The 27,857-nt window shown below is 42.4% G+C and overlaps 3 protein-coding genes across 9 annotated transcripts in view; 2 read left to right on the forward strand and 1 right to left on the reverse strand.

The window, feature by feature from the left end:
- The window catches only part of FBXO22 (F-box protein 22), a 23,850-nt gene extending 14,887 nt beyond the window's left edge, over positions 1-8,963 (forward strand). Inside the window, exon 9 of the mRNA XM_048956212.1 lies at positions 8,859-8,963. The gene's annotated coding sequence lies outside the window, so the exon portion shown is untranslated. The remainder of the gene's footprint in view (positions 1-8,858) is intronic.
- Positions 1-16,528, reverse strand: part of NRG4 (neuregulin 4) — a 22,939-nt gene extending 6,411 nt beyond the window's left edge. For 2 of the 3 annotated variants that reach the window (XM_048956221.1, XM_048956219.1), the window contains exons 1-5: positions 16,398-16,528; positions 16,114-16,233; positions 13,066-13,127; positions 9,444-9,537; positions 312-461 (exon numbers count right to left, since the gene is read on the reverse strand). In XM_048956221.1, the coding sequence (XP_048812178.1) occupies positions 312-461; positions 9,444-9,537; positions 13,066-13,075 (254 nt within the window). In that variant the 5' untranslated portion in view covers positions 13,076-13,127; positions 16,114-16,233; positions 16,398-16,528. The other variant, XM_048956220.1, reaches the window with a different exon arrangement.
- TMEM266 (transmembrane protein 266) overlaps positions 1-27,857 on the forward strand; it is a 100,811-nt gene that overhangs the window by 6,419 nt on the left and 66,535 nt on the right. The window contains exons 2-4 of one of the 5 annotated variants that reach the window (XM_048956204.1): positions 8,859-8,936; positions 14,173-14,263; positions 15,822-16,019. The gene's annotated coding sequence lies outside the window, so the exon portion shown is untranslated. Of the gene's footprint in view, positions 1-8,858; positions 8,937-14,172; positions 14,264-15,821; positions 16,020-16,662; positions 16,829-17,235; positions 17,630-17,696; positions 26,033-27,857 lie in introns of those variants that run through there. The other 4 variants (XM_048956203.1, XM_048956207.1, XM_048956206.1 and 1 more) reach the window with 4 other exon arrangements.

Here is a 27,857-nt window from a genome sequence, read left to right on the forward strand (position 1 = left end):
TCTTAAGCTTTGGACAACATAAAGGTTTACTAATATTTTCAAATATTAATGGTAACTCCAGGTGTAATGTGCAATCTCTCCAAAACTGGTCTGATAGTTGCTTTTAGAAAGCGACTAGAAGTAATAGCTTAGAAAAGACATTTAGAAAGAAGTAAAACATTATAGGCAGCAAGCTGAGACATCCACATTAATTATGCTAAATAACCACACAAACCTTATGGATAATGCATTACATACTTTTATATTCAAATAATTAATACATGATTACCAGAAGCAATTTCTACTTGATTAAATAGCTTCAGCACTTTTACCTGCAAAGGAAGTAGAATGTTCCAATTAAAAGAACTCCGAGAAGGAGAAGTGAAGCCAAGAGAACTGCAAACAGGTCACCTTTGGTTTGAGACTTGATGCTGGGCAACAGAACTTCTTCACAGCGTGCTCCTGTGTAATTCTCAATACACCTGGGAAGCCAAGTTGTATACAAATGAGAGCATTATGTGTCATCTAGAATGAAAAGTCTTTTGTCTTAAGTGGGGTGAGAGTGGGGAGAAGTTTATATTCCTTTCATAGCACACTTTCTCAGGGCATTTCCACCTGCCTCGTATTTCTGGAATAAAGGGAATTAGGCATGCTGGGCATTACATTTCTATTCTGATTCATACAGTTGTTCCATGAAATTGTTAAATTGTGTATTTCTCAATATGTTTATTGGATTAACAATATATCACACAGTTAAATCTGCCTCTTTTATAGGTAGATTAAATTAAACCCAGTTTCTTAGTGTTAACCGAGTTATCCCACAAGATCTTATCTTGCACATAGTAATCATGCTTTCTTTTCTTCCTTTTGTGTAACTTGTTACTATTCTTTGTTGAAGAATTCCTTGGGAATTCACCTGAAGAGCTAAGACACTTAAATTGCAAAGGTAGTTTATTTCAGTGAAATAATTTGTTCCAGAGAATAATTCGTGCTCAGTGAATGAGAGACTGAACTGAAGGTTTCCCTCCTATGCTTATTTCATGTAGTGAGCTTCTGAAAACTTCTTCCAAAGGGAGGATTCACAATACATCAGAAGCTACAGAAGAAGCAGAAAGTTTTGCACAGTGCAGAAAAACATCTTGAACACTTATGTTTCTTTCAGACAAGGCTTGTTTGCACACCCAGGCAGTTAGCTTAGGCACTCTAGGGAACAAGGCTTCTGAAGAGCTGCAAGGAACTAGCTTAAACTATTTATTATGCAGAAATTAGGCTGGTCTTACGAAATGACTACAGCCTGAACAAGTGCTCTGGGACTTCCTTCTGCCTTGTTATTGAGACATTATTAGGAATGAAAGGAACACATCAAACCTCCTCTGTTTGAAGAACAGCCCCACCCAATCTGAAAATCTGGTGTTTATTGAGAAGATTCAGACAGTTCCTTCCTTGCTGGTAAGTAATGCATCTGAGAAAAAAAATCCCATCCATAAGATAGCCTCCTTTGTGATAACAATGTTGTAGACAATCCTGTTGCATCTGATTGTTCTTGGGTAGTTTGCAGGGATGAAGAAATGAAGTATAGCCTTAAAATATGGATTTTCTATTTATCTTTCACTGAGTATAGAAATGAGCAGGCATTAGATGGCAGCTTGGGAGGGTAGTGGTGTCTGTATGTAACATGAAGATAGAGAAGACTGACTTAAGCAAGGCTGAAGCTTGGCCTGCTGCTTTTGGAAGATGTCTGGAAGAAGCACAACAGCAAAACCCTTAGAGCTCCCAGAACAGCCTCCTGACAGAGCAATTAGAATCAGTGCCTCCAGTAGCCTGATGTCTGTAAGCAGCAGAAACAGAAACATAACCAGAGACACAAACCAAAATGTGACCACGGTCTAGGGCTAAACATGATGGGTTGCGTGGGGGAATTGTGTGGGGTTTCTTATGGTCTGTTTTAGTAGTAGTAGTAATAACATTGTTATTAGTAGAGTTAATATGATTAATAGTATTTTTAATAACACTTATTTTTTATTGCACTGCTTTTACGAGCTGGGCTAGCCATTGCCAGAGCTACTGTGAGAGATGATGACTGGGAATAAACTGAAGCAGCTAGACTGCTGTGAATGCTTCCAGGTGTGTAGGTTGAAAGAGAGCTCTGAGGACAAGACAGCAGCTTCTGTAAAGGCATTCATATAGGGATGGCTAAGTGTAGGTCAGGAACTGCAACAGAGACATTGAAGATGCCTTACTGCTTGTCATTAGCCATGAGGGGAAGAATTAGCATACCAAGCAAGTTCTTGTTGCATGTTGGGCATGTAGGCCAAGTCGGCCAAAATGGGTTTTATGTACAAAAAGTAAGCATATCTACCAAGGAAGACTACAAAGGAAACACTGGAGGTATGTATAGATGGTGCCACAAGGTGCTGATTATTATTTAATGAAACTTCCAACATGTTTGCATCTCTCTGAGAATGAGCAATAACTTGTCACCCAAAGGAGATTCTGACCTACCTCTGAGCTTACCCCTGGATGACAGCTGAGCCCTCTGCCAGGCCAGGCTGTGCTGTAAACCCATGAGCTGTGGTGGCAGCAGCAATGGCTCAGATATTACAAGGACAAGTACAGGGGTATGTCAAAGAACAGAGCAAAGGAAGTATCTGATAGAGCTGTGTTGTTTAAGAGATTGCTATCGCTCTTCAGTATTCTCCATTTTGATTTCTTCTTATTATGTTTGGTTTAAAAAAGAAATTGGGGGGGGGGGGGGGAATGGCATCTAAAACTATGAGATGTCTCAAGACTAAAACTGCAATAACCCATTAAATAAAGCAGGTAGCTTAAAAGCTGCTACCATTTGATACCATGCGACCTAATTCAAGTAACGTCAACAAATATTCTGAAAACATGAAAGTGAAATTTGATTTGCACTCCACATGACATATTTAATTTACAGTCTGTTTCCACTCCAGTCTGGATTTACTGTAAAGCTGAGGGATTAAACAGCATGCAACTTCCTTGGTACGTCACAGTGTAGAACTTAAACTTGTCTGGTTGGGTGCCAACTGGTAGCTGACCTTAGGCCTACCTTATTTTGAAAGGCTTTGCATGCTGTACTGTACTCACAAAATCTAGAACCAAACTAATTATAAAATGGTATTTTGTTATTAAAACAAACTTGCTAAGTGGCTTAGTAATTCATATGGATCAAAATGATGTAGGCTGAAGATAAACTATTCTTCATTTTTCTTGTTTTTAGCATTTATTCTGCAAAATTTTCTTAAGGAATTTACTGCATCACAGAAAATGGAAAGCGTATTATTTAGTGACTACGTTCTGTCTGTGTCTTTGTGTGTGTGTTTGTGCTCCTCTCTGCTTCTATTACTGAAGGTCTCGCTTCTTGCTATTTCTGGCACTGAAGTCATAATAATCTGTGACATGGGCAACTTCAGGCTCTATCTGAGGAAAACGGGCTGAGCTCCGTAACGTCTTTAGTGATCTGAATTGCCACTGGCAGCTGCAAGGTATTTCAGATAAGAGATTAAAAAGGGGTTAAGGGGGAAGGAACAGCCAAGAAGGAAAAATGTCAAGCATATCTAAATCCAGCAAATAGATTGCTGTCAGCATATCACCACGCTCACTTGGTATGGCTCCCAGCACCAATTTTCTGTGACTTATGGACTACTAGTTCAGTACTAAAGGTCTTCAGTACAGGTCTAAACAATTACATGAAGAACTACTAGCATTTCTTTTGCCACTGATCAAACAGTCACCATTTACTAACGACAATGTGAGACTCCTCAGAATTATTGCACTCAGCTGCTGGGAGAAGGAAAAGATAGGCAGACTGCTCTGATTGCTTGAGATAATGCTCCAGATATTTATTGTAAGTAGAGCAGCATTTCAGGAGCCTTTTCCTGAGAATCTGTAGTGTAACTGAAGAATAGAAATGCAGCTTGAGTAGGGCATTGTTCTGTAGCAAGTGAGAGAGAAATGCTTTGTAGAACTGAATAAAATAACAGGAATAGAGAAGGGAATGTAATATTCATAGCAGCATTCTTGAATACCAGTGAAAACTGTCAGATCATGCTAGGCTAAAATGATACATGGAGAACAAATAAATAGGCTTTGGTGTAAACTGAGGCTTATGGAAAAGTCCTAGAGAATGTGTGTAAAGGGAGCTACATCAGTGGTCCCAAGGAAAAGTGAAGCAGGAGGAAATAAAGTTGGTCCTTCTAGCCAAAGGAAGTGGCATAGATAGGATTAGGTTAAAATCACAGGGTTGGAGAACTGTTGAGATTCAGTAGACTGAGCTGGCATAAATCACCCATGGAATGCATATTCATGCTCTGCTTAAAGATAAACATGGGGAAAAGGAAAAAAAGGAATGCAATGGCAGAGTTGCAAACAGGTCATTGAGACTGTAGCAACTTTCTCCTAAATAGAAGGCAGAACCAGATCTTTAAGGCAGCCCTAAGTCTTCAAGAGGAAAAGAGTCACGAGGCCTAGGATTCTAAGGAGAAACATTATAGCAAAGGGAAAAATATCTACACTAAAGAAAAGCAGGTACAAAACTTAAATATCCTGGATGCTAACTGTATTAATTCTTCCTGGATGCAAATTTTAGAAACATTTCACTTGTCTTGGCAAATTGATAGTATCTGCTTGGCAGTGTGCAATGGAGCACACTCAAACAGGACAGAAAAGTAGCCTCTAACAAGCATGTGGTTTAGGAACAAAATCTGGGCTCATGGGTATCTATATAGTGTCTTTTAGAAGTAGCCAGGTTTAATAGACACAACTTCAAAAGTCAGTAACAGCTCCAGGTTGACCTTGTTTATAATGGATGCCTAAAAACAGACCAAAAGTTAAGTGTGACGTATTCAGAGTTGTTAAATATGGCAGGTGCTTGAATGAACGAGTACAAAAGACACAGAAGGCTGCTTCTGGGCTATACACAAGGTGAGGAGGTTAGAACAATTACTTGTGGTCACCTGGCTGGGTGTTGCTGTTGCACAACAACATTTGTCTGTTGGCTCTAAATGGTCCTGCATAGCATTCCAAAGTTGATTTTTTTTAAATGGGGAAAAAAAAAATCTTCTCTAAGAAATGAAAATTTGTAATGCAATCAGATTTGAAGGACGGCAGCCCTCAGATGTTTGAGAACAGTCGAGAGCAGACACTCCTCTTTCAGGGAGCATCCAGGCTTCTGCTTTCCTTGATGCCAACACACCCACGTACGCGCCTGCACCTCTCGTCAGATCAGATGAGCAGCTCTTATATATGAACTCAATATAGCAGCTGTGCTGGAGACGAAACACTGACAAAATACTCCAGTCAGAGCTACCCACAGCAGCGTCAATAGAAGGTGGAAGGAAATAGACTGCATTGAATTAGATGACAGGACATGACTAGCAGGCCTAAATTACAGTTAGAGATCGGATCAGAAAGCATCAATAAGAAAATAAGCACAGCAGTTTCCAGTAACACGAGGCATTACTGCAGTCTAATTTGCAGACACACTGGCTGTCTGCTTTAAGTGAGAAGGCAGGGTTTCCTTCTCTTCCAGACTCTAAGGTGGGTAGCACAAGCAATATCTGACAGATTAAACATTGGAAGTAAGATTTGATTCAGATGCACTCACAGACTTCTCATCGCTTATTATTATGTAACGAGTGTTGATTTTTATTTTCCTTTAGTCTTCTTTTAGTGAGGAAAAAATTGCGTGTTACCTGATAGAAAAATTGCTTGCATGTACAAAAAGCTCTAAGTAGTAAAAGATATCTGAAAAATGAGCTGTGTGCCAATGTAATCAAAGTTGTGCAGCTGACAGCTTCAAGATCACTGTAATCTTTGGTCTGTAGAACTCTTTAACTAATTCATACACTACAAGGGCATCTAGTAAATATGAAAAAGACTTCAAAGCCTGGGTCAATAGGCAATGGCAAAGTTACCTGGAAGTTTTTAAATGGCTTTAGAAAAAAAAATCTGTATCCACAGGATTTTCCAAACTGCTATTTCAAAGCTGCATTCGTATCCATAGAGAGTAAAATAAATCTCATGCTACTACTGGAAATAAGTGGAAAGAATTGATTATTTTCCCTTAGCATGCCAAATGTGATGTGCTTTGCATGATATCTGGTGAGCCTTATCACTAGTATGTCTCAAGCTCATGAGATAATGTAGTTATTTCTATTTTTATGTCTCATTAAAAATGTAATAATTAACTTTTTGGTTATACGTTTGGTGTGCATTCTAACTTCTGTTTGTAGCTTGCAAGCAAAAAGCAAGCTTGGAAAATACTGACAGGACAGTTATTTCAAAACAGTTGTTTTCAAAATGCAGAAGCATGGTTTTGAAGGCAGGGAAAGAAGCAAAGCCCAGTAGTCTTCAGCAAGGTGTAAATTCTGAGGATTGGTGGCACAGCACGTATATCACATGTGGGGACATTCAACAGTGGATGAAGGTCCCACTTAAGGAAGAACCAGACAAGGATGAGGTGTACAGAAATATCCTGATGGCTTGTAAAGCCATACATCCTAAAGGATACATTAACTGTGTGTTCTGCTCTGAAAATGTTGAGTGGGGGGGGGAAACAAACAAACAAACAAACAAACCAGCAATAACAACCTGTATCTTCTCTGAAATGAGAAAGAAGTTCTCAGGGATGTCCTGTGTAAGACAACATGGAAACAGCAGAACTTCACCTCACAATGAAATCTTAATTCTGCACTGCTTTAATTAATGATGATGGGACAGCTGCACATCAGGTGCTGAGGCAAACATCTTTCAGCCCAGCATTTTGTGATACACCTGAGGCAGCTGCTTTCACAGCCTTCTCTGTTCTGCTGTGTGTTTGTTTATTTAGTATGGCTGAGCATTCCCAGGTTTGAAGCTTATCTTGCATATGGTGACAGATGTGCCTTTTGATGCTGAGGTCATTAACTCAGTGTTAGAAAAGGAACAAAGGAAGATGGCAGCTGAGCAAGCTCATGTTTTAACATAATCAGCTGTATTTAAAATCTGCAGTGTTGTGCTGTGGGAGGAAAAGAAGGTCAACTACTGTTTTATTTATATGACATCTCTACAATGTATATATATCTAATTCCGAATGGATATTTCAGCATAAAGAACTGAAATATCCAAAAGTGAACAGTGTCTCTTAATTTGCTAGGATGCAAGGAAACGTCTTTCTAAAGAACGATGCAGTTTTCCCATTTATGTTGTCAAATTACTTCCAGTGACATCACGTCAGGTAAGCTGGACTATGTTTAGCTCAACGCATTTGTCTAGATGAATAACTTGCCAAGGCAAATGTGTTTTAAGGTATTTTGACAGTTTGCTGGTCCGTTCTTATTCCATTTGGCTCTTTCAATCAACACTGTGCTAACCACGAAGCAGACTGAGTCTAAAAAGCTGCTGCTGTTTTTGTGTTGGTGGGAGAGATCAACTGAGAACACCTGGAACTGTCAGCGGGCTCTGCAAGAAATCTGTATCAGAGAAACTCGGAGCAACTGTGTGATGCTGTGGTTCTGTGATGCTGACAGTCCTGAAATTCCAGGGTGCAGAATATTTTTCTGAATTCTGCTTAATAGCGATGCGTTTTTTTCTGTCGTTTCTATTCACATCACTGCTGATTACGAAGATATCTGTGTGTAAACAAAACCTTTCTCATCTATAATTAGCTTTCTCTAACTGATTAAGGGACATGCTTAGAATGAGGACATGCTTAAATAGAATGCTTCTATTTAAACCCTTGTAACTTCATAATCAACCAGTAGGTACAGAGGAAAAATACTTGATAATTTAAATGCAATAAGATTGCCTGAGTGTAATAGAAATGTTCTTAAGATGGTACTTCTCTGCTTCAGCAGATTACAAAATCTAGCACGTGAATTACAAATGACTTCATTTGGAGCTTTTTTAAAGTGGAAGTTATCTATGCTGAAGCTCCTTGTGCTTGCACTCCTGAAGAATGACTTCTGAATATTTGTTACTTCTTCTCTACAGTTACTTCATCAAATATGCTTTCCTTATTATGCAGTCCACCAACAGCCAAGACTGAGTGCTTTGAAACCATATAGCTAATGCTGTTCAGCCTACTTTCTTTGCACATAAGCATTTAAATATCAGTAATAAGGGATTCCTTCCAGGAAAAAACACGCATCAATCAAGGTACCCAAAAGGCATGTTTTACTTTGTGTATGCATGCAGTATGTGTTTTACATCACAGAAGTTGGTGAGGCTTATCAGCTATAATTACATCACTCTTGTGCTTTATCCTTGTTTCTGGGTTGGATTCATTGTATGACACTGGACAGTAGACATGGCAGTGATATGCTGTGCTTGTGTTTTAATTAGCATTTACTACAGAATTCCTTTTCTCTCCTCGTCTACCAGGTGAGCTTGCATGCCTGAGCTTGCTTGTTTAGATTGAACTGTCCCCCACCAAACAGAAGAAATTCTTGAATTAGGCACGTTAGAAAACATTTTGTTTCCTTCTTCTGTTTCACCCAATTACTGTTACTTATAACTCAAGACTGAAGAGGGAGCAGAAGCTGCCACAGGGAGGAAAGAGGTGGCATCCACAGCTATGGGCAGTAGGTGTCTGAATGTCTGTTATGTTATGTAAACCTATAAAATTAACCATAATTTAGCTCCATGAACAATAATTCAGAATTAGTAAATGCAGAACCATGGCAATTAAATTTTAATACGGCATCATTTTATGTATTGGTGAAAAAGAAAATAAAGGGATAGGCCTGTATTTACACAGGGAATCCAAAAGCAGGACTGCAGTCAACGAATGCAAAAGCAGGAGATGGACTCTGAAGGGAAGAATGGCCCAATAAACTAACAGATATCTATATTTACTTTGTTCTACATTTGCCTAGATGCTTCTTCACCAAGTGGTCTTTGGCTGTTGCTGCAAATCTGCCCTTTGAGCATCTCCTTGTGATTCAGAGAACATGGTAAGGCTTGGCTTGTATTCATGGGGGTTTTTTGCCTTAAAAAATAATATGCCTCCCATTTTTCTTCATGTCAGATCATTTTGGCACGATCAGAATTTTTGCAGTATAATTCACCTGGAAGAAAAACTGGGAAGGTACTTTGCCACTCCAAATACCTTGACTTACACTTTATTCTACATTCAGGGTGTTTTGTTCCTTTCTGTATTGTAACGAAGGGAGGAAACGTGGCTCTAAATAGAGAAGTCATCCTGAATGCATACATAACTGAGTGCTGTTGCATCCATCAAACAAATATACCCCATGTATATTCATTTGGTTTTCCTTACTGTCATCTCTGTGGGCTTGGTAAGTTACGTGAGTGTGAACTACTGAGTTTCAGCCATCAGTAACAGTTATTTTCTTTCATTCAGTGGTTTAACAGTGCATTCTTAAAGCAGCAAAATGGAGAAACAGTTTTGAGACAGCTACTGTCCAGTATTTAAACACACAAATTTTAGTTTCACTGACCTGCAGAATGGACTGGGTACAGTAGGAATCATATAGCAAATGCCTCCATTTAGACAAAAAGATCCATAACTGGTGCCACAGAGTTCTTCATGATCTTAAAAATAAGACCAAAACAAAGAGTGAAAAATTGAGATTTCTGTATTTTCATTAATAATTACACTTTTAAAAAAATAATATATATATATATATATATATATATATATAAATAAAATACACATGTGTGTGTGTTTCAGGGACGAGTTGTGGTGCAGCTTCATTTTAAGAAAAACAAACCAGGACAAAAAAAAACACACTAAGAACAAATATAGACTCAGTCTTGCCTCTCAGGCCATCGGTGTAGAGCACCATTTATCTTGCAGAATTGTTTTATGTAACTGTGACTATATCAAAAAAGTTGCAAAACTGTCACCATTATGAATAAATGCAGGAACTTTCTTGTGCCTGGAGAGGAGCTTTTGGTTCTCCATTGCCTTTCCTGACCATCACCCATACACAGTTAAAAGATACACATGACATGGAAACCAGTTGGTCCTGCTCTAGTGGCATAAACCATTTTGAGCTTAACTAGCTTCTGTGAGAGAGAAAGAGTCAGTCCAGATAATCCCAGAATACTTCCAGCTGTGGTTCAGCTGCATTGGGTACTGAATTATAGCAGCTGGACACCACCAGTTTTAACAACTAATCGAGCACCTAGCAAATGAAACTACAATGTCTTGATCAAAAGAAAAATAGAACAGTCTTCTGGCATCACAAGCCTGAGAAGTGTGTTACCTCACACCTTAGGTGTTGTTTGTGCTGCTGTTTCCCCCAGAAGTTGTGAAAATCAGAATTTGCTGTCTCACTACTTATGTATAGAAGACATGCTCTGTACACAATATGGCATTGTTTACAAGGAATCAAAACTTTCATTTGTTTTTCAGGAAACAAGTAGAGTTGTGGTTCCCCTTTGTTCCTGCAGGCAAAAGTGAGAAAGTGTGGTCAAAGGCATTCTGCCTGAGAGGGCAGTAAAACTTTGTGTGTGGAATAAATCTGGCTTTTCTAGGAGTACTGGAAAACGTTAGCCACTCCTTATGCTGTGCAGCAACCACACTATGCACCCTGGCATGCACTGGACCATCTTCAGTAATTCCACTCTCCCCATCTTTTCTTATATTTTTCCATCTTAGCAATGTCATCTGGTCATGGGAGTGTGAATGAAGTCTATATATCATTTTAAGACCAAGGCAGTTATAGCACAGAGATCAGCAGGGTTGGAGTTTCATGTTCATGCTATCCAAGTGCTACCATCCAAATGGTAACTGGACCTTTTGGCACGTGTGCAGATAAATTAGAGACCTGGAGGAGAGACATAAGCCTGGAAAGATTATTTGTGTCTGACCTTATTGCACTGGTTCAGGATGTGATATAACAGAAACATGTGCTCCACCTCATGTCATTAGGAGGGAAATGGAAATTTATTTTAACTCTGAGGCTTTCTGTGCTTGTCTAGTGGCAAATAATTTACTGCAAGTTCACCATGGAAAGACATTTAGAGTTATTTTGCATGGGTAACTGAGTGCAAAATGGCAACAGAAAACATGAACTACAAATTGTTTGATTTCAGTCTACTCAAACATAACAGTGAAACTTCTGTGGCAGTGCAATTGAATTGAAGGCCACACTCTTCCTAAAATGAAAAGAGAGAATACTGAATACATGAGCATTGTATCAAGATACAAGCACCAAGTGAGAAAAGGCAAAACTCAGCCTAGACCTGGCCTCAGCTCCAGTTAGTGTCTGAGGGAGTCAAGTGTTGAGATTCTACCAGTTGGAAATGTGAGACAGGGTGGGCCCCACAGAAAAAGGATTTCAGACAGCTCAGGAAAAGCCTTCAAAGGAATTCTTGTGAGAATTAATGGGAACATATTAACTGCCTTATAAACCTGCGTTACAGTTGTATGCTTTTTCAGACAGAGGCCTGTCTGACTGTCTCAAACTGGCGTAGCAGTGGAGCACTGAAATAAATTAGATGCCTCAGTCATTCAGGATTCAGAGTATTTAGGAAAAAGATCTTCTCACTGTTACAGTGTGATCCATGTACTGGGGATCCAACTGGGCATTTTTGTTCTGGAAAAACACCTCAGGTAGTCTTATAAAAAGCAAGCGAGAGAGAACAAGAAGTGCCTAGGAGGCCTTCAAAACCTTTTCGAATGCAATTACAGACAATTCCTCTACAGGCTGTTTCTTTCTAGAGCTATGCTTCATTCTAATGCTAAGGGGAAAATCGTAACCTTAATTCTACCAAACACCCACATCCATGTAGGCCAGGTGCCCCGTTTTACAAGTAAGTGTGCTTTTCATTAATACCATATTACACATGAATCCTTTGCTATTACTTAAGTACTCAAGTAAAACAGTATTAAGTAGACCACACAATTATGAAGGAGAAGAAAAGAAAATTCAGGATACTCCAACAGTAAATAAATAAATACAAATTGGTTTCTACTAGTAGAGGATTTTGCTACTATTCTAAAATGTGTGTTATTGTATTCGGTACCATTGCACCAAAATACTGCAGTTTGGGTCAAATTTGATAGCTTTAGCTCTGTATTTGTGGGCAGGAGTGCATGAAAGTAACAGTTTAACCCTTTGAACTTATAGTCAATGATGCAGAAGAATATAACAGAGAATCAGAGGAGGTTAAGTGCAAGGAAAAACTCAATTACAATAACAATGGGGGAATATGTTACAATTTGTCATGTGAAAATGCTAATCGTACATTTTGAAAGTCAAATGCATGCTAAGTTCAGACTGGTATTATCAAGATAGAGAAGTTTAACAAGTCAAGTGGTGATGAGAAGTTAAATCTTTTGCATTTTTAATTGCCCAATTAATATGATTGCAGAAATGCTATCAACATACATTCTACACAGTGTTTATCTGCATTCTGATATATCCTTCTACGTGAGAGATTAAAGAGAAGACACAAAAGTTTTGTTTTTTTATTTGATGTCTGTTTTTGCTGAAAGGGGGGATGGAAAAGGATGAAACAAGATTGTTCCTTACAAAGCTAAACTGATTATTTAAAACTGGCAGAGGTAACAGCAGCCTCTAAATACACTGACACACAATTTCTCTTTTCAAGGACATTCATGAACACTTGTCACTAAATTATCTTGTCTATTCCCATTTGATTTTTTTTTTAATTAACTTGACCATCCTATCTATTAGAAAGAAAAGCAAATGAAGGCTCAACACCACCTTAACCCTCAGAGAACCAAATTAGCCTTATAACCCACATGCTGACTCAAGTATAGTGCCTGGTTCGGAGGATAAAAGTCTATGGACTGCCCAGGCCTGAAGTCTGCTAAAACAAAAGGGGAAATGGGGGGAAATGTTGACCAAGAATTGCTATAGCAATTTTCCTCACTTGTAAGTGAGCACCGTATGCTTATTGATCACAACCCATTAAATACCAAGACTGAACAAAGCAAACGTTGAGCATTTGTTCCACTGACGTGTTGTAAGCAAAGACATTCCCATGCAGCACTTATGATGATCCCAAGGGCAGCTGTCAAAATCAATGCAAATTTAATGAATTCTAATTATATATATATGCAAGTAAGGAGCTGGAAGAAATTACCTGTTCGCATATTATTCCAACAATTCTAATTCTTGGGCAGAAGCTATTCTTCTAAACGGCACCTAAAGAGAAACGTGTAAATGCAGCATGTCATTATTCATCTCAGTGACCTTTTCCCCTGAGGAAGCAGCTCCTGGAATGCATCTTGCAGTGCTGCTGCTACGACATTTGTTGTACTTTGACAGCAGTATTACATGTAAATTCCATTGGCTCAAACTTAATGGCAAGCATTCAAGCATACTGTTAACTTCTAAGGGCAAGGCTACAGAGTGAAAACAAATTCACACCAAAGCATGCTTACATACCTAAAAGTATTGGATTTAAAAGTGTGGACAATCATTTATAAAATACGGAATAGAAGCTGTCAGTCTGCACTAAAGCCAATCTTCACATTGCTAAAAAGCAACCATTCTGCCAACTACAAGCATCTACTGCTATATTGTTTTCTTTGAAGGCATGATCAAGGTTTACTATACCAAGTAAGTTACTAAACAAGCCTTGTGTGGAAGTTCTTACTTTTCAATGTTGTTTTTTTCTTTTTTTCCCCCTAATTAAATGTTAAAGTGAAAATAAAATAATCAGACAAATTGTCTTGTATTGGAAGAAATGCTAAGAGTAGTAGCAGTAGTATGCTATTATTTTACTAGCAGTAAAATAATCCTTATTACTCTCTCATTTAAAGATGTAGTATTTATTCTCCTTGAACCTGGAAGTTCTCTCTCAGTTAAATGATTTATTCCCACTAAATGGTTAAATGCAATAAAATCCCAATTTTACCAGAAATAACTTCAGTTTCTAGTGCTACAAAGGAAACTCTCTGTAGAAGCCCATCTCAAATTCTGTGTTTTCTGTACTTACAACATAAGCACACAAGTCTGTGCATCACCTGAACAATCCAAGGTGATGTACGTGTGGACGCACATTTCTATTTTGTATTTAAGCTCTAATAAAGTATTGTAGCTTCAGGTTTAAGATCACTTCTAAGAGAGATGCTGCTGACAGTACTCATAGTTGTGGTGCTTTGTTGTTTGTTTAAGACTCTAAAGTAAATCATTAGGCAGTCATGCATTTATAGGTAAATGTTTTTCTCTTCATTGCTTGTTTCAGTCTTACCAGAGTTGAAGTATCAGAGTCCTAATCAGAGCAAACCAGGCTCTCCACCTCGTTAGAAAAATACACTGATCTATTGCTATACAAGGTAAACAAATTGTTATAGCAGAAGTTGTTGCTAAACCTGATTCTAACTTGTTTACATCTGTGCCATGAGCTAGTATGTGCAACTAAGGGATCATTTGTTCATCTGCTCATCAGCTTCCCAACTCAAAGTCTTCTTTTGAGACACAACTATATCTTATGCACACAGAAACTAGGAATGCAAGACTGTGCACGTTTAAAAGTTTATCTTGCATGCACCTCAGGAGCTTTTTGAAAGATTACTTTGTGTACCAAATTAGAGTATTTTAATCTAAAGTTTAGTACAGTCTGTTCTGCTTTGTACCAGTTTAAATCATGGAAAATCATTCAGGTCAGTTCTATCTTTTTTCCTACTTCTTTGTTATCTAAACTGGTGTGAACAGTGACAGTAACAATGTATTGCTTGAAAGATTACTGTTTATACATTAAGGTTAGGTCACCAATGCCCGCAGAGATAAATATGGATACTGTTTTAGCCTCTTCAATTACCTCAAAGTCCTGTTCATCTTTATGTTCATAGTCTGATTCTGTTACTAAGGGCTACAGTTTAGGAAAGGATTTAAATTGTGTTCAGAGTTAACAACATCCTGGTCCCCTGTAAATCACTAAGTTAAAGCATGTGTACGTACTGAACTGTGCCTGTGAAGGAGTAACTCAGCAAACGTGTAATCCCTGCTGAATGCTGCAGAAGTGACAGAAATACCAGGTTACAATTCTACTGCAGAGAAATCACAGATTAAAGTGAAGCACGTGGGGGAAAAAAAAAAAACAGATGCACTTCTGTGCTTCTTGGGCAATGAAACACTGGGGGAAAGGACTACAGTTTTTTTTCTTGTTGGGAACTGCTACTGGATTTCTGGGCAGACTGAGGACTCAGACACAAAACTGTAGTAGGTTCAGGGCTGGCAAAACTATGTGCTAATACATGGCTGGGAAAAGCCTTTGGAAGTCATTGAATTTGTCTTTAAATGAACCTGTGCGCTTTGCTCCCCATATACTGAGAACAGCGATCTGTAATTATCACTTATGTTTGTGTACTTTTAATGGTTAACTATTCTAAGTATTCATGGGTTGGCATCCCCAGCAGATGGTAGCTGGAAATCTTAAGGAGCATAGAGAGATTAAAAAAAAAAAAGCCACACCGAACAAGGATCTGGATTGTGCTTTATGGTTCTTTGTTATCCAAGCATTCTTAAAATTAATTTCTAGTGAAACTCTCCCCCCAAATTAAGATCATTTCAGTCAAATGACCATTTCACACATACACTGTCCCTTCATTTATATTAAGGTATATCTTGCCAAATAGGATTTTACTGCATTTTGTATTCTTTTTAAGGCGGGAAAAAAAAGTGAAATATCACTCAGTCCAAGCTGAAATATTTGAGTACTGGAAAGAAAAAAGGGAGAAATGTTGGGAATTGTGTCAATCTGCTAGTAGGCTCCTGGCTTACATTCTAAGATGTGTCCTTGATATTTCCCAAGGCAGTGAGTAACCCGCAGCTCTTATTTCCTCCAAGAGCTACCTCCAGGTCTTGCTAAAAGGAGTTTATTTTCTTATTTAGGTGGCAACTTCTAGTTACCCTGATTACACGAGGGCCGTAACTGATGTCAGCACAGCGGTCAGGGATCAGAAGAAAACCCAGCCACCTGCAGCAAACCAGGATCTCGGCAAGGAAACGTGACAGCACGTTTACAGCCAAGCTTATCGTCCAAAACCTCCTCGCGAGGACACAAAGGAGCCGTAAGAACCTGAAGCGGAGGTAAGGCAGCTTTGTGGGACGCATCCCGCGGTGGTTGCCTGCAGCTCACTAAGTGTAACGCCGAGCTGCCGGCCCTGCGCGCAGCCCCGCTTACCCGCACGGCCGTGCCGCCCCTCACACACACGCAGGGCGATCCGCTGAATCGACGCCGCCGCTAATCTGCATCGTGTAATCCCGCGGCTGCTCTCTGTACGCGGTTATGTAATGCCGCTGTCTATAAAGACGGAACAAAACAAAACCACAGGCGGAATGTTAACAGCCAAGTATTCCAAGCCCCGGCGCGGCGGCCGCCCTGACAGAACCCAACCCGGCCCGGCCCAACCCTGGCGGCCCCTCAGCCTGGGCCCGCAGCGCAGCCTGCCGTCCCGCCGGCCTCACCTGCCCGCGGACAGCGACCGCGCGGCGCCTCCCGCCCCGCGGGGACCCAGCGGAGGGGGCGGGGCCACCACCCCTAAGGGGAGGGAGCCACCGCCGCCCCGCCCCGCGCTCTCGCGCCTCACCTTCCCCGAGCCGTAGTACTACGGCTCCCGCCGTTCGCCGTCGCCCATTGGTTCGGCGGCGCCCACGTGACACGGGGCGAGCACGCGCGCGCGCCCCCTTTAAACCGCCTCCTCCTCCTCCCCCTCTTCGCGCCGCGCGCCGTTTCCAAGGCGACCCGGGAGGAAGGGCGGCTGAGCGTGAGCGCGCGCGCGGCGTTCCCCTCCGCTCTCCCCTCGCGGTGCCGCTCGCGCGCGAGGCGCGCGCCGAGCCCCCGCCGAGCCCCCGCCGGAGCGGAGCTACGTGATGCGGCGCGGTGCAGCGGGCAGCAGGTACGTGCCGTGCTCGGACGCGGCCGTGCGCGACGCCGGGCACAACGGGGCCGCCGCCGTGGGTCCCGCGGGGCGGGCGGGCCGGCCGGCCGGCTCCGTGCGGAGTGGCCGCGCGGGCGGACGGCGCGCCTGGAGCATCTCCACGGCGGGGAAAGTTTGCAGGCGGCGCCGCCCCCCACCAACTTCCCGCGGCGGGGTGACCGGGGCTGTCCCGTGGTGGGCGGCTGGGCCGCTGCGTTCCGTCGTGCCGCTCGGGGCCCGGGACGGCTGAAGGCGCTCCGCCGTTCGCGCAGCGGCGCCGTCGTGCGGGGCAGGGCGAGATCCGCGCCGCGCTGCGGAGCTGTGCGCTGCTGTCACGTTACGAGCTCCGTAGGCCGCTTCTGCTATGCGCGGAGAGTTGCGGGGAGCCCTGCTACGGCGTGGCACGGAAAGGTTGTGTGTGAACAGCGAGTGGACGTGTGGGCTTTGAGTTTGTTGCGCACTGAGTTCAGGACGAGGGCTCGTTGGGTGTCCCCTGTAGGGGTTTCTCGGTTGGTGCTTGCAGCAGGCTGACCTACAAGTTGTGTGTGAAGTAAGGCACGCACCTGAACCTACCGTAACAGCTGTAAGTGTTTGCTTATGGAAGGAGCGGCAGGGGCAGAACTCGGTGTGCACACAGCTGCCTGTATGTACAGGTAATCAGCAGAGAGCTGCGGGCAGCCTCACGGTCCCGGTGCGGGCACCTGCTGTGCTGCGGGCTCTGCTCAACAGCCACTGCCTGCTGGTGTGGTGCCTGCAGGCTGTGGTCCTGCCCAGACCAAGGTGAGTGACCCGCACATCCTTGGTGTGTTACAAAGCGTTATTGCCTTTAGGGCAACATTAGGGCTCATGTGGGGTGCTGATAGCCAGCAGTTCTCTGTTGGCTCCTGCAGGCAGGTCCATGCAGGCTGTTTGTAAAAGGGCTGGTGCTGGTCAGGAGTACCACAGGTGTTGGGCTGCATGCGGCTGTGCAATAAGGCTTTGTGGTTAACGCTCTGCAGCTGTTACCTCTTGGGGGGAAACAACTACGACTTGATCCTGTGAATGAGGTCTGTGCTGTGAGTAGAGAAAGAAAGGAGTGCCTCTCACTTGCGGAGGGTGCTGGATGAGAAGCATATGTGTGCTGCTCCCAACGTGCTGTGTTTCCTGAGTGCTGCTAGGGAATGTTCACTATCAGCAAAGAGGCACTGCAAACAGGGAGCCCGTGTTCCTGAAGCAGTGTATGTGCACACTCATTCCTGCATGCTTTGGAACGAAGCGGGGTTCCTGCAGCCCTGTTCTGGTGCTTCCTATCCAGGTGGGAAGTTGCTGTCCCCTGTTGTGCATAAGGAGTGTTCTTTCTTGGGAGGCTGGGAAGAGGTTTAAGTTGTGGGAAAAGTTGGGTGCTGTCAGCATGCTGTGAGCACGCTCTGCACAAGAGCAGACAATGAGAATGTCTCACAGGAGTGTGCATTCAGTTCTGAGTGCAGACTGGGAACAGTGGGTGAGAGGAAGACCTTGACTCCAGCTGTTTCACAAGAAGGTCAGTAAGAAAATCAAGACATGAGCTATGTAAGCTTGCAGTGCAAGTGCCAACAAAAGCTGCTGCTCAGCTGAAGTGCTTCCAGACCATGGCTGACTGCAAATGCAGAGCACAGTGCATGGTGTAACTGTTGTCCCCATCACTGTGTTCTCAAAGGTCAGTTAGGTGTGAGTTCTGAAGGTTCTCTGTGGCAGCCACAAGCAGCTTTCTGCTTTGTCTTTGCTTGCTCCAGGTGCTGCTGTGCACTGCCCTAGGCTGGGTCCAGCAGGGGCTCCACAGTCGGGCTGGCCAGCAGCCTGCTGACAGCTCCATCTCCAGCAGGCTGCACGCTGCAGCTGCTGACTCTGCAGCAGTATTGCATCACAGGTTGCTGCTTCAATTGCTCTGTGCTGGAAGTGAGATTTCAAGCGTGGTCAGGAATGTGGTTTCACTGTAATTAATGTGATTTCCTCTAGACTGGGAGAAAATGGATTGCCCTCTGAGACCCTGGTAAGATTGAAGTTTACCTCTAATTTATTATCAGTATTCATTTAGATTATTGCGTTACCCATCAATAGAACAGTAATGAACTAAATCATGTTACTTAGTGTAACACCAATCTGCATGCACTCTCTATACATGCAACAAATGATGTGTACTGTCTGCATAGTACTCAACTCATCTGCTGGACACTGGTGTTCCTTAACGGACAGTACTTCATCCTTATGGACACTGCAGAACCACTGTTGCTGTAAGAGAGTGAGCTGGAGTCTTTTTTGTCTTGTATTATTGTCGAAGAGTCAACGCAGAGCTATTTGCAGAGCCTTTGCTTCTGGATCATGCATGGAGAACTCATGGCCTTCCTCCCTTCTGTCCCTGCAGGTCCTATCTGGATTTTGCACACTGTTAGATTTGGTGACAGTGGTCCTGGTGGGTGTAATAACATGAGGAATGAGTGTGTGCTCTGTAGGGTTGGAAAACAGAGAGTGGGTTTCATTGTTGTGTAGTGGGGTGGACATCATCGTGCTTGGTGAACTTCCAGCTTCAAGTGGAGCACAATAAACCTTAGTTGATCACCATGTGGAATAACTTGTCCTGTGACTTTGGCTCCAGAGGCTCCCAGTGGTGAGCTTAAAGTCTTTTTTTTTTGCCCAACAAAGTCTTCAGTGGGGGCTAAGGCCAAGTGGGGCAGTGGGAGGTTTCCTTCAGTCCACCTATTGCCTGCAGTTGGGTTTTGGCAAGGCAAGTGCTGTGTGTTAGGGTTTAATTCCATGTTTTGTTATATGGTCACTATTGATTACGTATAGGTGATCCTGTCCGAGTCATTGACGTTGTGTAAGTGATGAAAGGCAGGCTCTTGTGAACCCAAAGCAAGAAAGGAGTTTGAATGGTACTTAACTAAGAAGGATAACATGCATCTGCTTAGTTTTTTATTCAAAACTGTATCTTAAGCATGAATTAAAACTACACTTTAAAACGTTCAGATACTTGGATTGCTAAACCTAAGACCTGTCAGTCAGCAAATGTCTGGCTGAGGGTTGCAGAAGCTTAGTTCTGCCTGTGTGATCCATCCTGTGCACTGAATGAGCCAATGATTTGCAGGAAAATTAGTATGCAAACGTAACTGTTAACCTCCATTTGCATTAATCATCTTTTTAAGTCATATGCTGTTCTAAATATGATGCTTCCTAATTTTCCAGAGTTGAACTCCAAACCAAAATAACTGCCTTGCAAATTAGTTTCTGACATGGAACCTCTTCGTATTGTTTGTGTTTCTGAAAGGATATTGTACAGATGTTAAGGTGAGCCACAGAAGGTCAACCACAAGTGGGATTCCAGTCCTCAGCATTGACTGTAATTCATGCAGTTGCCTCCTTGGGTAAGGTGTTATTTTGTGGGTGAAGCTGGAGCTCTGTCCAGGAAAATGAGAGCTGATGTCTGACCTGTTTCCCTGTCCCTCTGCTGCTTTGTATGTCTGCCTCAGCCGCCCTGCAGTGTTTCATGGCCCCTTTTGCTCCTGCTCTGCCCGAAGCGTGGGTATGCATGGCTTCTGTGTCCAGGGGCTGCCAAATAATTAAGAAAAGCAAGCAGCCATAGGAAAACAGTTCAGTTTTGCTTGAATGGATTGCCGTGAGACAGCGTCTGTGCTGTTGAGGGAACTTTAAAGGCTGCCTGCAAACCAGGGAAGTGTCAGAGCTTGTCAAAAAGCTGTGGCTCTCGTTCTTACAGTGACTTAACAGTGTTATGTGGCTGTTAGTAAAGTGTACCTACCAGCTTTTGCCACTGAGATGATGAGAGTTTATCTAGCATAATAGCAAAACTCAGATTTTATTAAAGTGAGTGCGACTTGTGCTGCTGACTTGTTTTAGTACTTCTGTACCCCTATCAAATTTCTCATAGAAAATGCATCACCGTGGAGGTGATGATCTGAATTTCAAGCAGGCTGTCTGATTGTGAACTGCAGGGCTCCTATGTGTGTGTTAATGAGTGTTACCAGACAGCCCGGATGTAAGCGTGAGGTGTGTAATGTCTCAGCAGTGCACAGCCCGTAGCTGCTGGTGTGTAAGAGCTGCCTGGGTTTTACAGCCCGTGTCTAATAAATTGTCACTTTTTATCAGGAATGATAAAATTAGCTTTGAAACCAGCGTTTGAAGAGGAAAGTGAGATATGGGGCACAGTTTGTTTGCTAACTCATGCAAAGGTCTTAAAGGCAACTTGGAAGATTTTTCTTGCATGTGTTTACTACTTTTTTCTGTTACCAGCCACCGCTTCTAGCAATATGAATGCTCTTTTTGTTTGTTTTCTTTGATTTTAAGAAGTCAATCCTGAGCAGGGAGCAGTAACATAATTCAATATACATTGGAGCTTTGGAGGCTGTTATTTCTGAGGCTAGTTCAAAGGGCAGGAACTCCTCAGAGACACAATGTGGCTGGCTGGTTTCCTTCGACTGAAAGAGCAGTGCAGCACTTAAGTAGCATCCCAAGTTTGTGTAAAAGCTTTTGACACGTTATCTCTGGGCAAAAAGAAATGTGGAGGAGGTTGTGGAGTGGGCACAGCTGAACCTCTTGGCAGTGCATTGGGAAAAGCCTCTGCTTCTCTGGGGTTGACCCTGCATATAGTGCTGGCTTTGTTCCCTTCCCTATCGCTTAGGGCCGTGTGAGACAGGTTCTTTTCCCCATGCTTGTGTGAGGGCTCTTGGTAGGAACACAGCACTGCTGCATGCAGTGCAGGCACATTACCTGCCTAGCAAGGGCTGTGCTGGAGCCGATGCTGTCCCCAGCTGCCCCACTCATTGCCCCCACTTCCTGCAGTTCTGATCCCAAGGTACAAATAGTAGAAGAACGTGCTTTTGGGAGGAAAGAGTGTGTGCATGAATTAATGAGTATGCTACAGAGGTATTTGTTTCCAAATCTCCTTTATTTTTTATTTTTTTCTTCTTTTTCCTTGACTTGTATTTGCTTCCTTCTTGACCTTTTGGCAAGGGGGAGCATATGGTGATGTGCTGTCCATCTGGTTGCTGCTTACTGTGAACTCATGATACAGGCAAACTTGGCTCCATCTTCATTTCATAGGGAGGCAGAGCTGCTAATAGAGTGACAGCTGAGGTGTTTATTCTGAACTGCAAGAAGGAACTGAGTGAGAAGTGAATACAAAGGGCATTCTATGAACACATTCAGTCTTCTGTCTTAAATACTCGTGCTACGCTTGGATTTAAAGCAAAGGAGAGTGGAACTTTGTTGTGCCCTGGGCTGTTAAGTACGGATAAGACAAATTCTTCCCCAGGGGATTTACAAGCGAAATGAATTTTCATGAGGGCAGTGTGAATGATGATAGATATGTCTGGAAAAAAAAACACAGAAGCCCCACTTTGTTGTGTAGGTAATACTATATATGTGCCACTAAGAATTCTGCTGCACAACGGTAGCACAAGCTTGTAGCCGTCTTTCAAAACACAATTCTTCAGTAGCTACTTTTCTTTTTAAATGATCAGGTGCAACACTGGTAAGAATCTGTGTTGATGTGGGAGCTTGGGTACATTCAGCCTGTCTTGTTTGTGGCCTGCATTAAGGTTTGATGCTGGTAAGGAGAAGCTGTCTCACCTTTGTCAGTGTGTGCCTATGTATCTTTCTCTAACCACCCGATGCTAGCGCCATAATAACCAAACTTTCTTCTTATCATCTAAAGGAACACTGCTGAGAAATCAGCTAGGCTGTATTCATACTGTAAACAATTACTGAATGCCATTTATTTTATCAACACAGTAGTTAACTTTTGTGTTGTCTTGTCTTTGCTCCATAGTGGTTTTTTTTTTCACGCCACCACATGGAAAATCCTGTTTGTTTGCTAACTGGAAGAGGTGATTATAAAAGCAGAAAGTAGGTGGGAGGGTCAGATGCTGTAATTTACCTGAAACAACCTTGCTCGCTGTTTAGATCAGGGATCCTCACTTCTGGTAGTTCCATGCATATTTATTATGTAGGACGGCACTGCAGTGACCCTGCTGTGATGTGAAACTGCTTGCAGGCTGCGAAGAATAGTTTGGGTTTTGATGGGGGATTGTTGCTAGAGTTCAAGTTCACAGCATTTTTGCATTCTTTAAGGTTTTTATTCTGTCTTGAACAGAAGTTCAGACAAGCTTTTAATACAGCGTTGGTGATTTTGGCTTTTGTTTTTTTTTTCCCTGAAAGCATCAGCTTTTAAAAGCTGGAGATGGTTTTTGAAAAAGCTTCTGCCCCATACTGTGAGATGCTGAAGATCTCTGCTCTGTGTCGTTCTTTCACTTGAAAAGTGAGAAGAAATAAAGAAAAGGACATAACTCAGTGATTTGCTTCTGATGGCCAAAACAGAACTTCAGAGGCCAGGTAGTTTGTTACAGTGGTTGGGCTGTTTAAATGCTCCAGGCTGTGAAGTGAAGTCTTCTCCAGTGTATTACTTCAATATTCAGGTTAAGTCCACGATGGATGTGATGTGACATGTTCATGTTTGTGAACGTTTCCAACAAACCTGGCTCCCTGCTGCTGGTTTCGAAGGTGAATTTATTCCAAAGTGCTGCTTTTAGTTTCGTGCCCAGGTTCAGGTACTGCCAGAAAGCAGAGGAATTTTGATGTCTGAGTGAAGGCATTGGAAATTCTGGGGAGGCCTGGAGTGCTGGGCTAAGGGCTGCCCCTAAGCCAGGAGGGATGGGAACTCAAGGACTCTTACAGCCCCTTGAATATTGAGCTCTGTACTCTCAAGTTTTAATTCTTGTGCATGTGTGATTTCCACTGTAACTTCTTGTGGTTAAATATTCTTCAGTAACTCGTACTCTTCTGAAGTCTGGGAGCTGTGGAAAGAATTTCCCTCCTCTGTCCTCTGGAGGCTGTGTGCTGAACAGGATCACTGTGTCTGCTGTAAGCTTACGTGTGTGCGTTGTTTTGAAGGAACTTCAAGCTGTCTAAAATGATTGCATTCAAGCTGCTCGTAACCTGCCAATCTGTAAATCTGAAAGAGCTAGATGCAATGAAGGGGCAAACGAAGCTAAGGGGTTATTCATCTGCTTTGCAGGCTTGGGAGTGGGGAACTGAGGAGGTGAGCAGCATCAGCTGGTGCCTGGTTGATATTTCCTGGATCATTTTTACTCATGATCCACATGAGAAATGATCCACATCATCATCTGAAAGATTGCTGTTTGATAGATGGCCTTTATGAAGAGTGAAGGTGTGAAGTGAGCTTTGTTCTAAATTGCACCTTGCAATGGGATTAAGGTGTATGGGACAAATGGACTGCAAAGTGTAGGCTTGTAGCTCTCATTTTGGGAGTGGGAGGACTTTGTGCTCTAGTGCCTCTACGTTTTGCAGGCTTTAAAAGCCACCTTGCAGTGTGTTTGCTTGTTATGTGTTAGCTGTGTGCCACAGGAGCTGTCCCTCCAGGTAATGTCTGGTGTGACGAAATCCTTATCTTGATTATGACGCTGCTGTAATGCAATACAGATTGCTTTATCATAGAACGAAGGTAGGAAAAGGGAAAACCAGAGTTCAAAATGTTGAATTACATAATGGAGAACTTGGTTCTGGAGGAAAACAGGTAGTGAGGTGGTATTTTCCTTCCCAAGGACACCGGCTTTGTTTAAATAGTTTGACAGAGTGCTTAGCAAGCTGACATAGGCTGCTTCACTGGGTCCGTAAAGTGTGCTGCTGGAGCTGCGTTTGGAGGAGAATAATGTAATGCATCAGAAACCTTTAATTATATGCTTTAGTCAGCTCTGTCTAGGTCAGAAGATGTTATATTATCAATAATGTATTATAGACATTTCATAGTAACTTGGATATGCGTGGAATAATTGGTCTTTGTTAAGCAGACACTGGCAATGTTTGCATTCAGAGCCTAGGTTTGACATAAACAAAAAACATATTTGATATCACCTGATATCTAGTTGATGGAACAACTGAATAGATCAGAGTTGAGCAAAAGCTTATACAATGCAAAATATGGACTGTTTTACTACGTCTTCTCTCTGAATGGTACTAGCAGTTCTGAAAGCATTTCTTGGTTTATGGAATTTAATTTTGTATGTGTTTGCTTGCAGCAGTGCTCAGGACCTACAGCCTTTTTAAACATAGTGTATTAAACTAACAACCACCACCCACCCTGAAGATTAAAACTGCTTACAAGCTTACCAGGCTGCCTGAGGGGAGAAAGGGAGGAAAACAGTGAAGGAGAGCAAGCTTCTGATTAAAAGGCATGCGAATGGGTTTGGGGGGACAAATTGTCTTTCTGTTACATGTTACCTCATTATATATATACTTCTACCTTACAAATAAGTTTTTCTTAATTCTTTGGTGATTTTAAAGCTGACTAGGAAACTTACTGCAATGGCGATAGCTGATAGAATTTGCACTTGTGTCATGTTGTGATCCAAAGCAAGATTGTAAGTTCATCTGTGGGTTCCTGACTGGGTGTGCCTATCTGTTCAAAAACATCCCCATTTGCTTCAGTGGCCTTTCTTAGAAGGGCTGGGAAACAAGTGGTGGTGGACAGATCTCTTTTCTGAATTTTATCCTGCTGAAAAGTCGAGGATCTCTACCCCACCTCCCCAAGCTGGAGCTTAAAGAAAAAGCAACAGTGACACAATTATTACCGAAAACGATGACAGAAGTGATGAAGCCTGCTCAAAGTGGTGTGTTTTTTATGGTATGAGGTCCAGTGTATTCAGTTAATCAGCTGCATGTTCTCTATCTTGCTGTTCAGCCAGCAAAAGATCAGTCTGCCTTGCAGTAGAGAAGTTGTATTTTCAGTATGAACGATTTCTCTTTTTGAGCTGTGCTCAGCACTTCTTGCCTTCCCTAAGGAGGTGGCAGTGATTGTAGCATTTATCATACATAAAGGAATCTGTCTTTCTGTGTGTAGCTGCCAGAACTTATGTGAGAAATGGGGACAAAGAAGGCAGCGTCCACACTCGATAACCCTTCAGCCAGCAGCCCTGATGGTAAACCAAGGAAATCTTCCTGAATTCGCACCTGCACTCCATCCTCAACAACAGCAATAGCAGAGTTGAACAGATCTGACAGCATGTCTCCAAAGGAATCCACTTGCAAAATCTTGCCTGAAATACAGGTTTAGTGGTCTGCATGTGAAGCTCTTGACCTGTACTGTGAAAACCTGAACCTCTTTGTTGAAACAGCTTCATGTTCTCTCCAAATACTAAGGTAAAATGCTGTTGCTTGCATTAAAAATGGTTGTTTGAAAACTATGGAATGGAAGAGTTTGATGGGGTTAAGGGAAAAATCCTGAAGCATACTGGTGTTAGTAAGAGCAGAGTTGGTTTGGATTATTTAGAACTGAAGATGAGCACACGCTACATTCTGTCCTCCGCCAAGGGCAAATGTTGCCCTTCTTAGGGGAAAGAAGTGGAGCAGACTGAAGTAGCAGAGCGAAGGAAAGCACTGGGAATTTGAACTTGGCTTTAGTTCTCTGTGCTTTGTAACTTGTAGAGATAATGACAGATCAGTAATTCTTCTGAGTTGACAAAATTCACTGCTTTCTGAGAAATGCTGCAAAAGGGCCTCTGAGGCTTCCCTGGGGGTGCTTATGGATTTGTGCTCGTATGCTAAGTGCACATCTTTGGTAAAAAGGGAGAAGAAAAGAACTTTCTTGTCAAAATCAAAATAAGCGATGTATGGAGGCATTACTTTTAGAGCAACCTACTATTTATTTCCATGGAAACTACAACATCTACAAAGAGCATAATAACACTGTTTTATAGAGTAAATTCTCAACTACAGAACAGTTTTTCAACACAGTCACCACCATGAGCTGTGAATTTGTGGCAGCCCTGGACAAGAGCCTGCACACAGCGCTGGTAAAGAAGCGCACCAATTGAGGTGATCCGCTGTTGCCTCTCCTGAAATGCAGCACCTCACTGTGCTCACACCCTGCGTTTGGTTTCCATAAGTGCTCCCAAGGGTTGCTGAATGTCAGCGGGTGCCATTTTTTTCCTCATGGAGGAATTCAGTTCCACACTTTTGCTCCATCTGCACTTCCATGGCAGACGCCATTCTGACAGAGTGCCCCTCTGCTGCCGTCTGTCTCACGGCAGCAAAATGTAATGATATTGGTGGGAAGGTTCAATCTCTACTGCCACAGCACCAGCATCCTCTGACATCATGGGCCAACAGAATACAACAGGAGGCATTACCTGTGCAGCAGCCATTCTCTCACCCCTAACTGTCCATAACTAGCGTGTGTGCCCCCATAAGGGAGATGACAGCCTGGTATCCAAGTTCGGTGCTAGTGCTGTGTGTTTATTTTAGTGCATAGAGAAATACACATTTAAGCCAGTTCTTGTATTTTCCCCAAGGTATAGTTTTGCATTTTTATCATCATTTATGACTGAAGTGTTGGAAGAAAGCTTTCAGATGTGAATATATAATAAATTAAGATCTAGTAACAGTTAGCTTTTGCAATCATTTGCCTAGAAAATCCTTCAGGGTGTTTTCTTTATATAAGCAAGTAAGACCTCTTGCTCTTCTTCCGTTTTACACAAGTTTTAATGCTATCTACTGAAAAAAATGCATAAGTCAGGTTGGGGAAATCGTTTGCTGTCTGAAGTTTTTGTTGCTATCTGGAGTCCTGGTGCCGTGGTTGTGCATTCGGAGCTTTTGTTAAGGTCATTTTGCTGCAGCGGTGCAGGTTGATTTGTGCTTGATATCAAGATGTCTCTGAAACAACTTCATCTCACCAATTAGTTGTGACAATTTTATGCTAACTGTAACAAAAGGAAATAATTAAGGGAGAGTATTTTCAATTGCAAGCATGCTTCTCATCTTTTGAGCACACACGGCAATAGCAGAAGGAATAGAAGGCAGCGTACTGCGATTGGTCATCTCCATCAGTTTTTCCACAGAGAGCAGTTTGAGAACATCTGGGCTGCGAAGCACACCTCGTGAACTTCCATTGATTAGTTCCTTGGGCTGCCAGCCATCAAGTGTATTTTTAGATACTTACAGCAAATCTTATCGCCTGCTAAAGAAT

This window comes from Lagopus muta, chromosome 10 (assembly GCF_023343835.1).
Source record: "Lagopus muta isolate bLagMut1 chromosome 10, bLagMut1 primary, whole genome shotgun sequence".
NCBI classification, from domain to species: Eukaryota; Metazoa; Chordata; class Aves; order Galliformes; family Phasianidae; genus Lagopus; species Lagopus muta.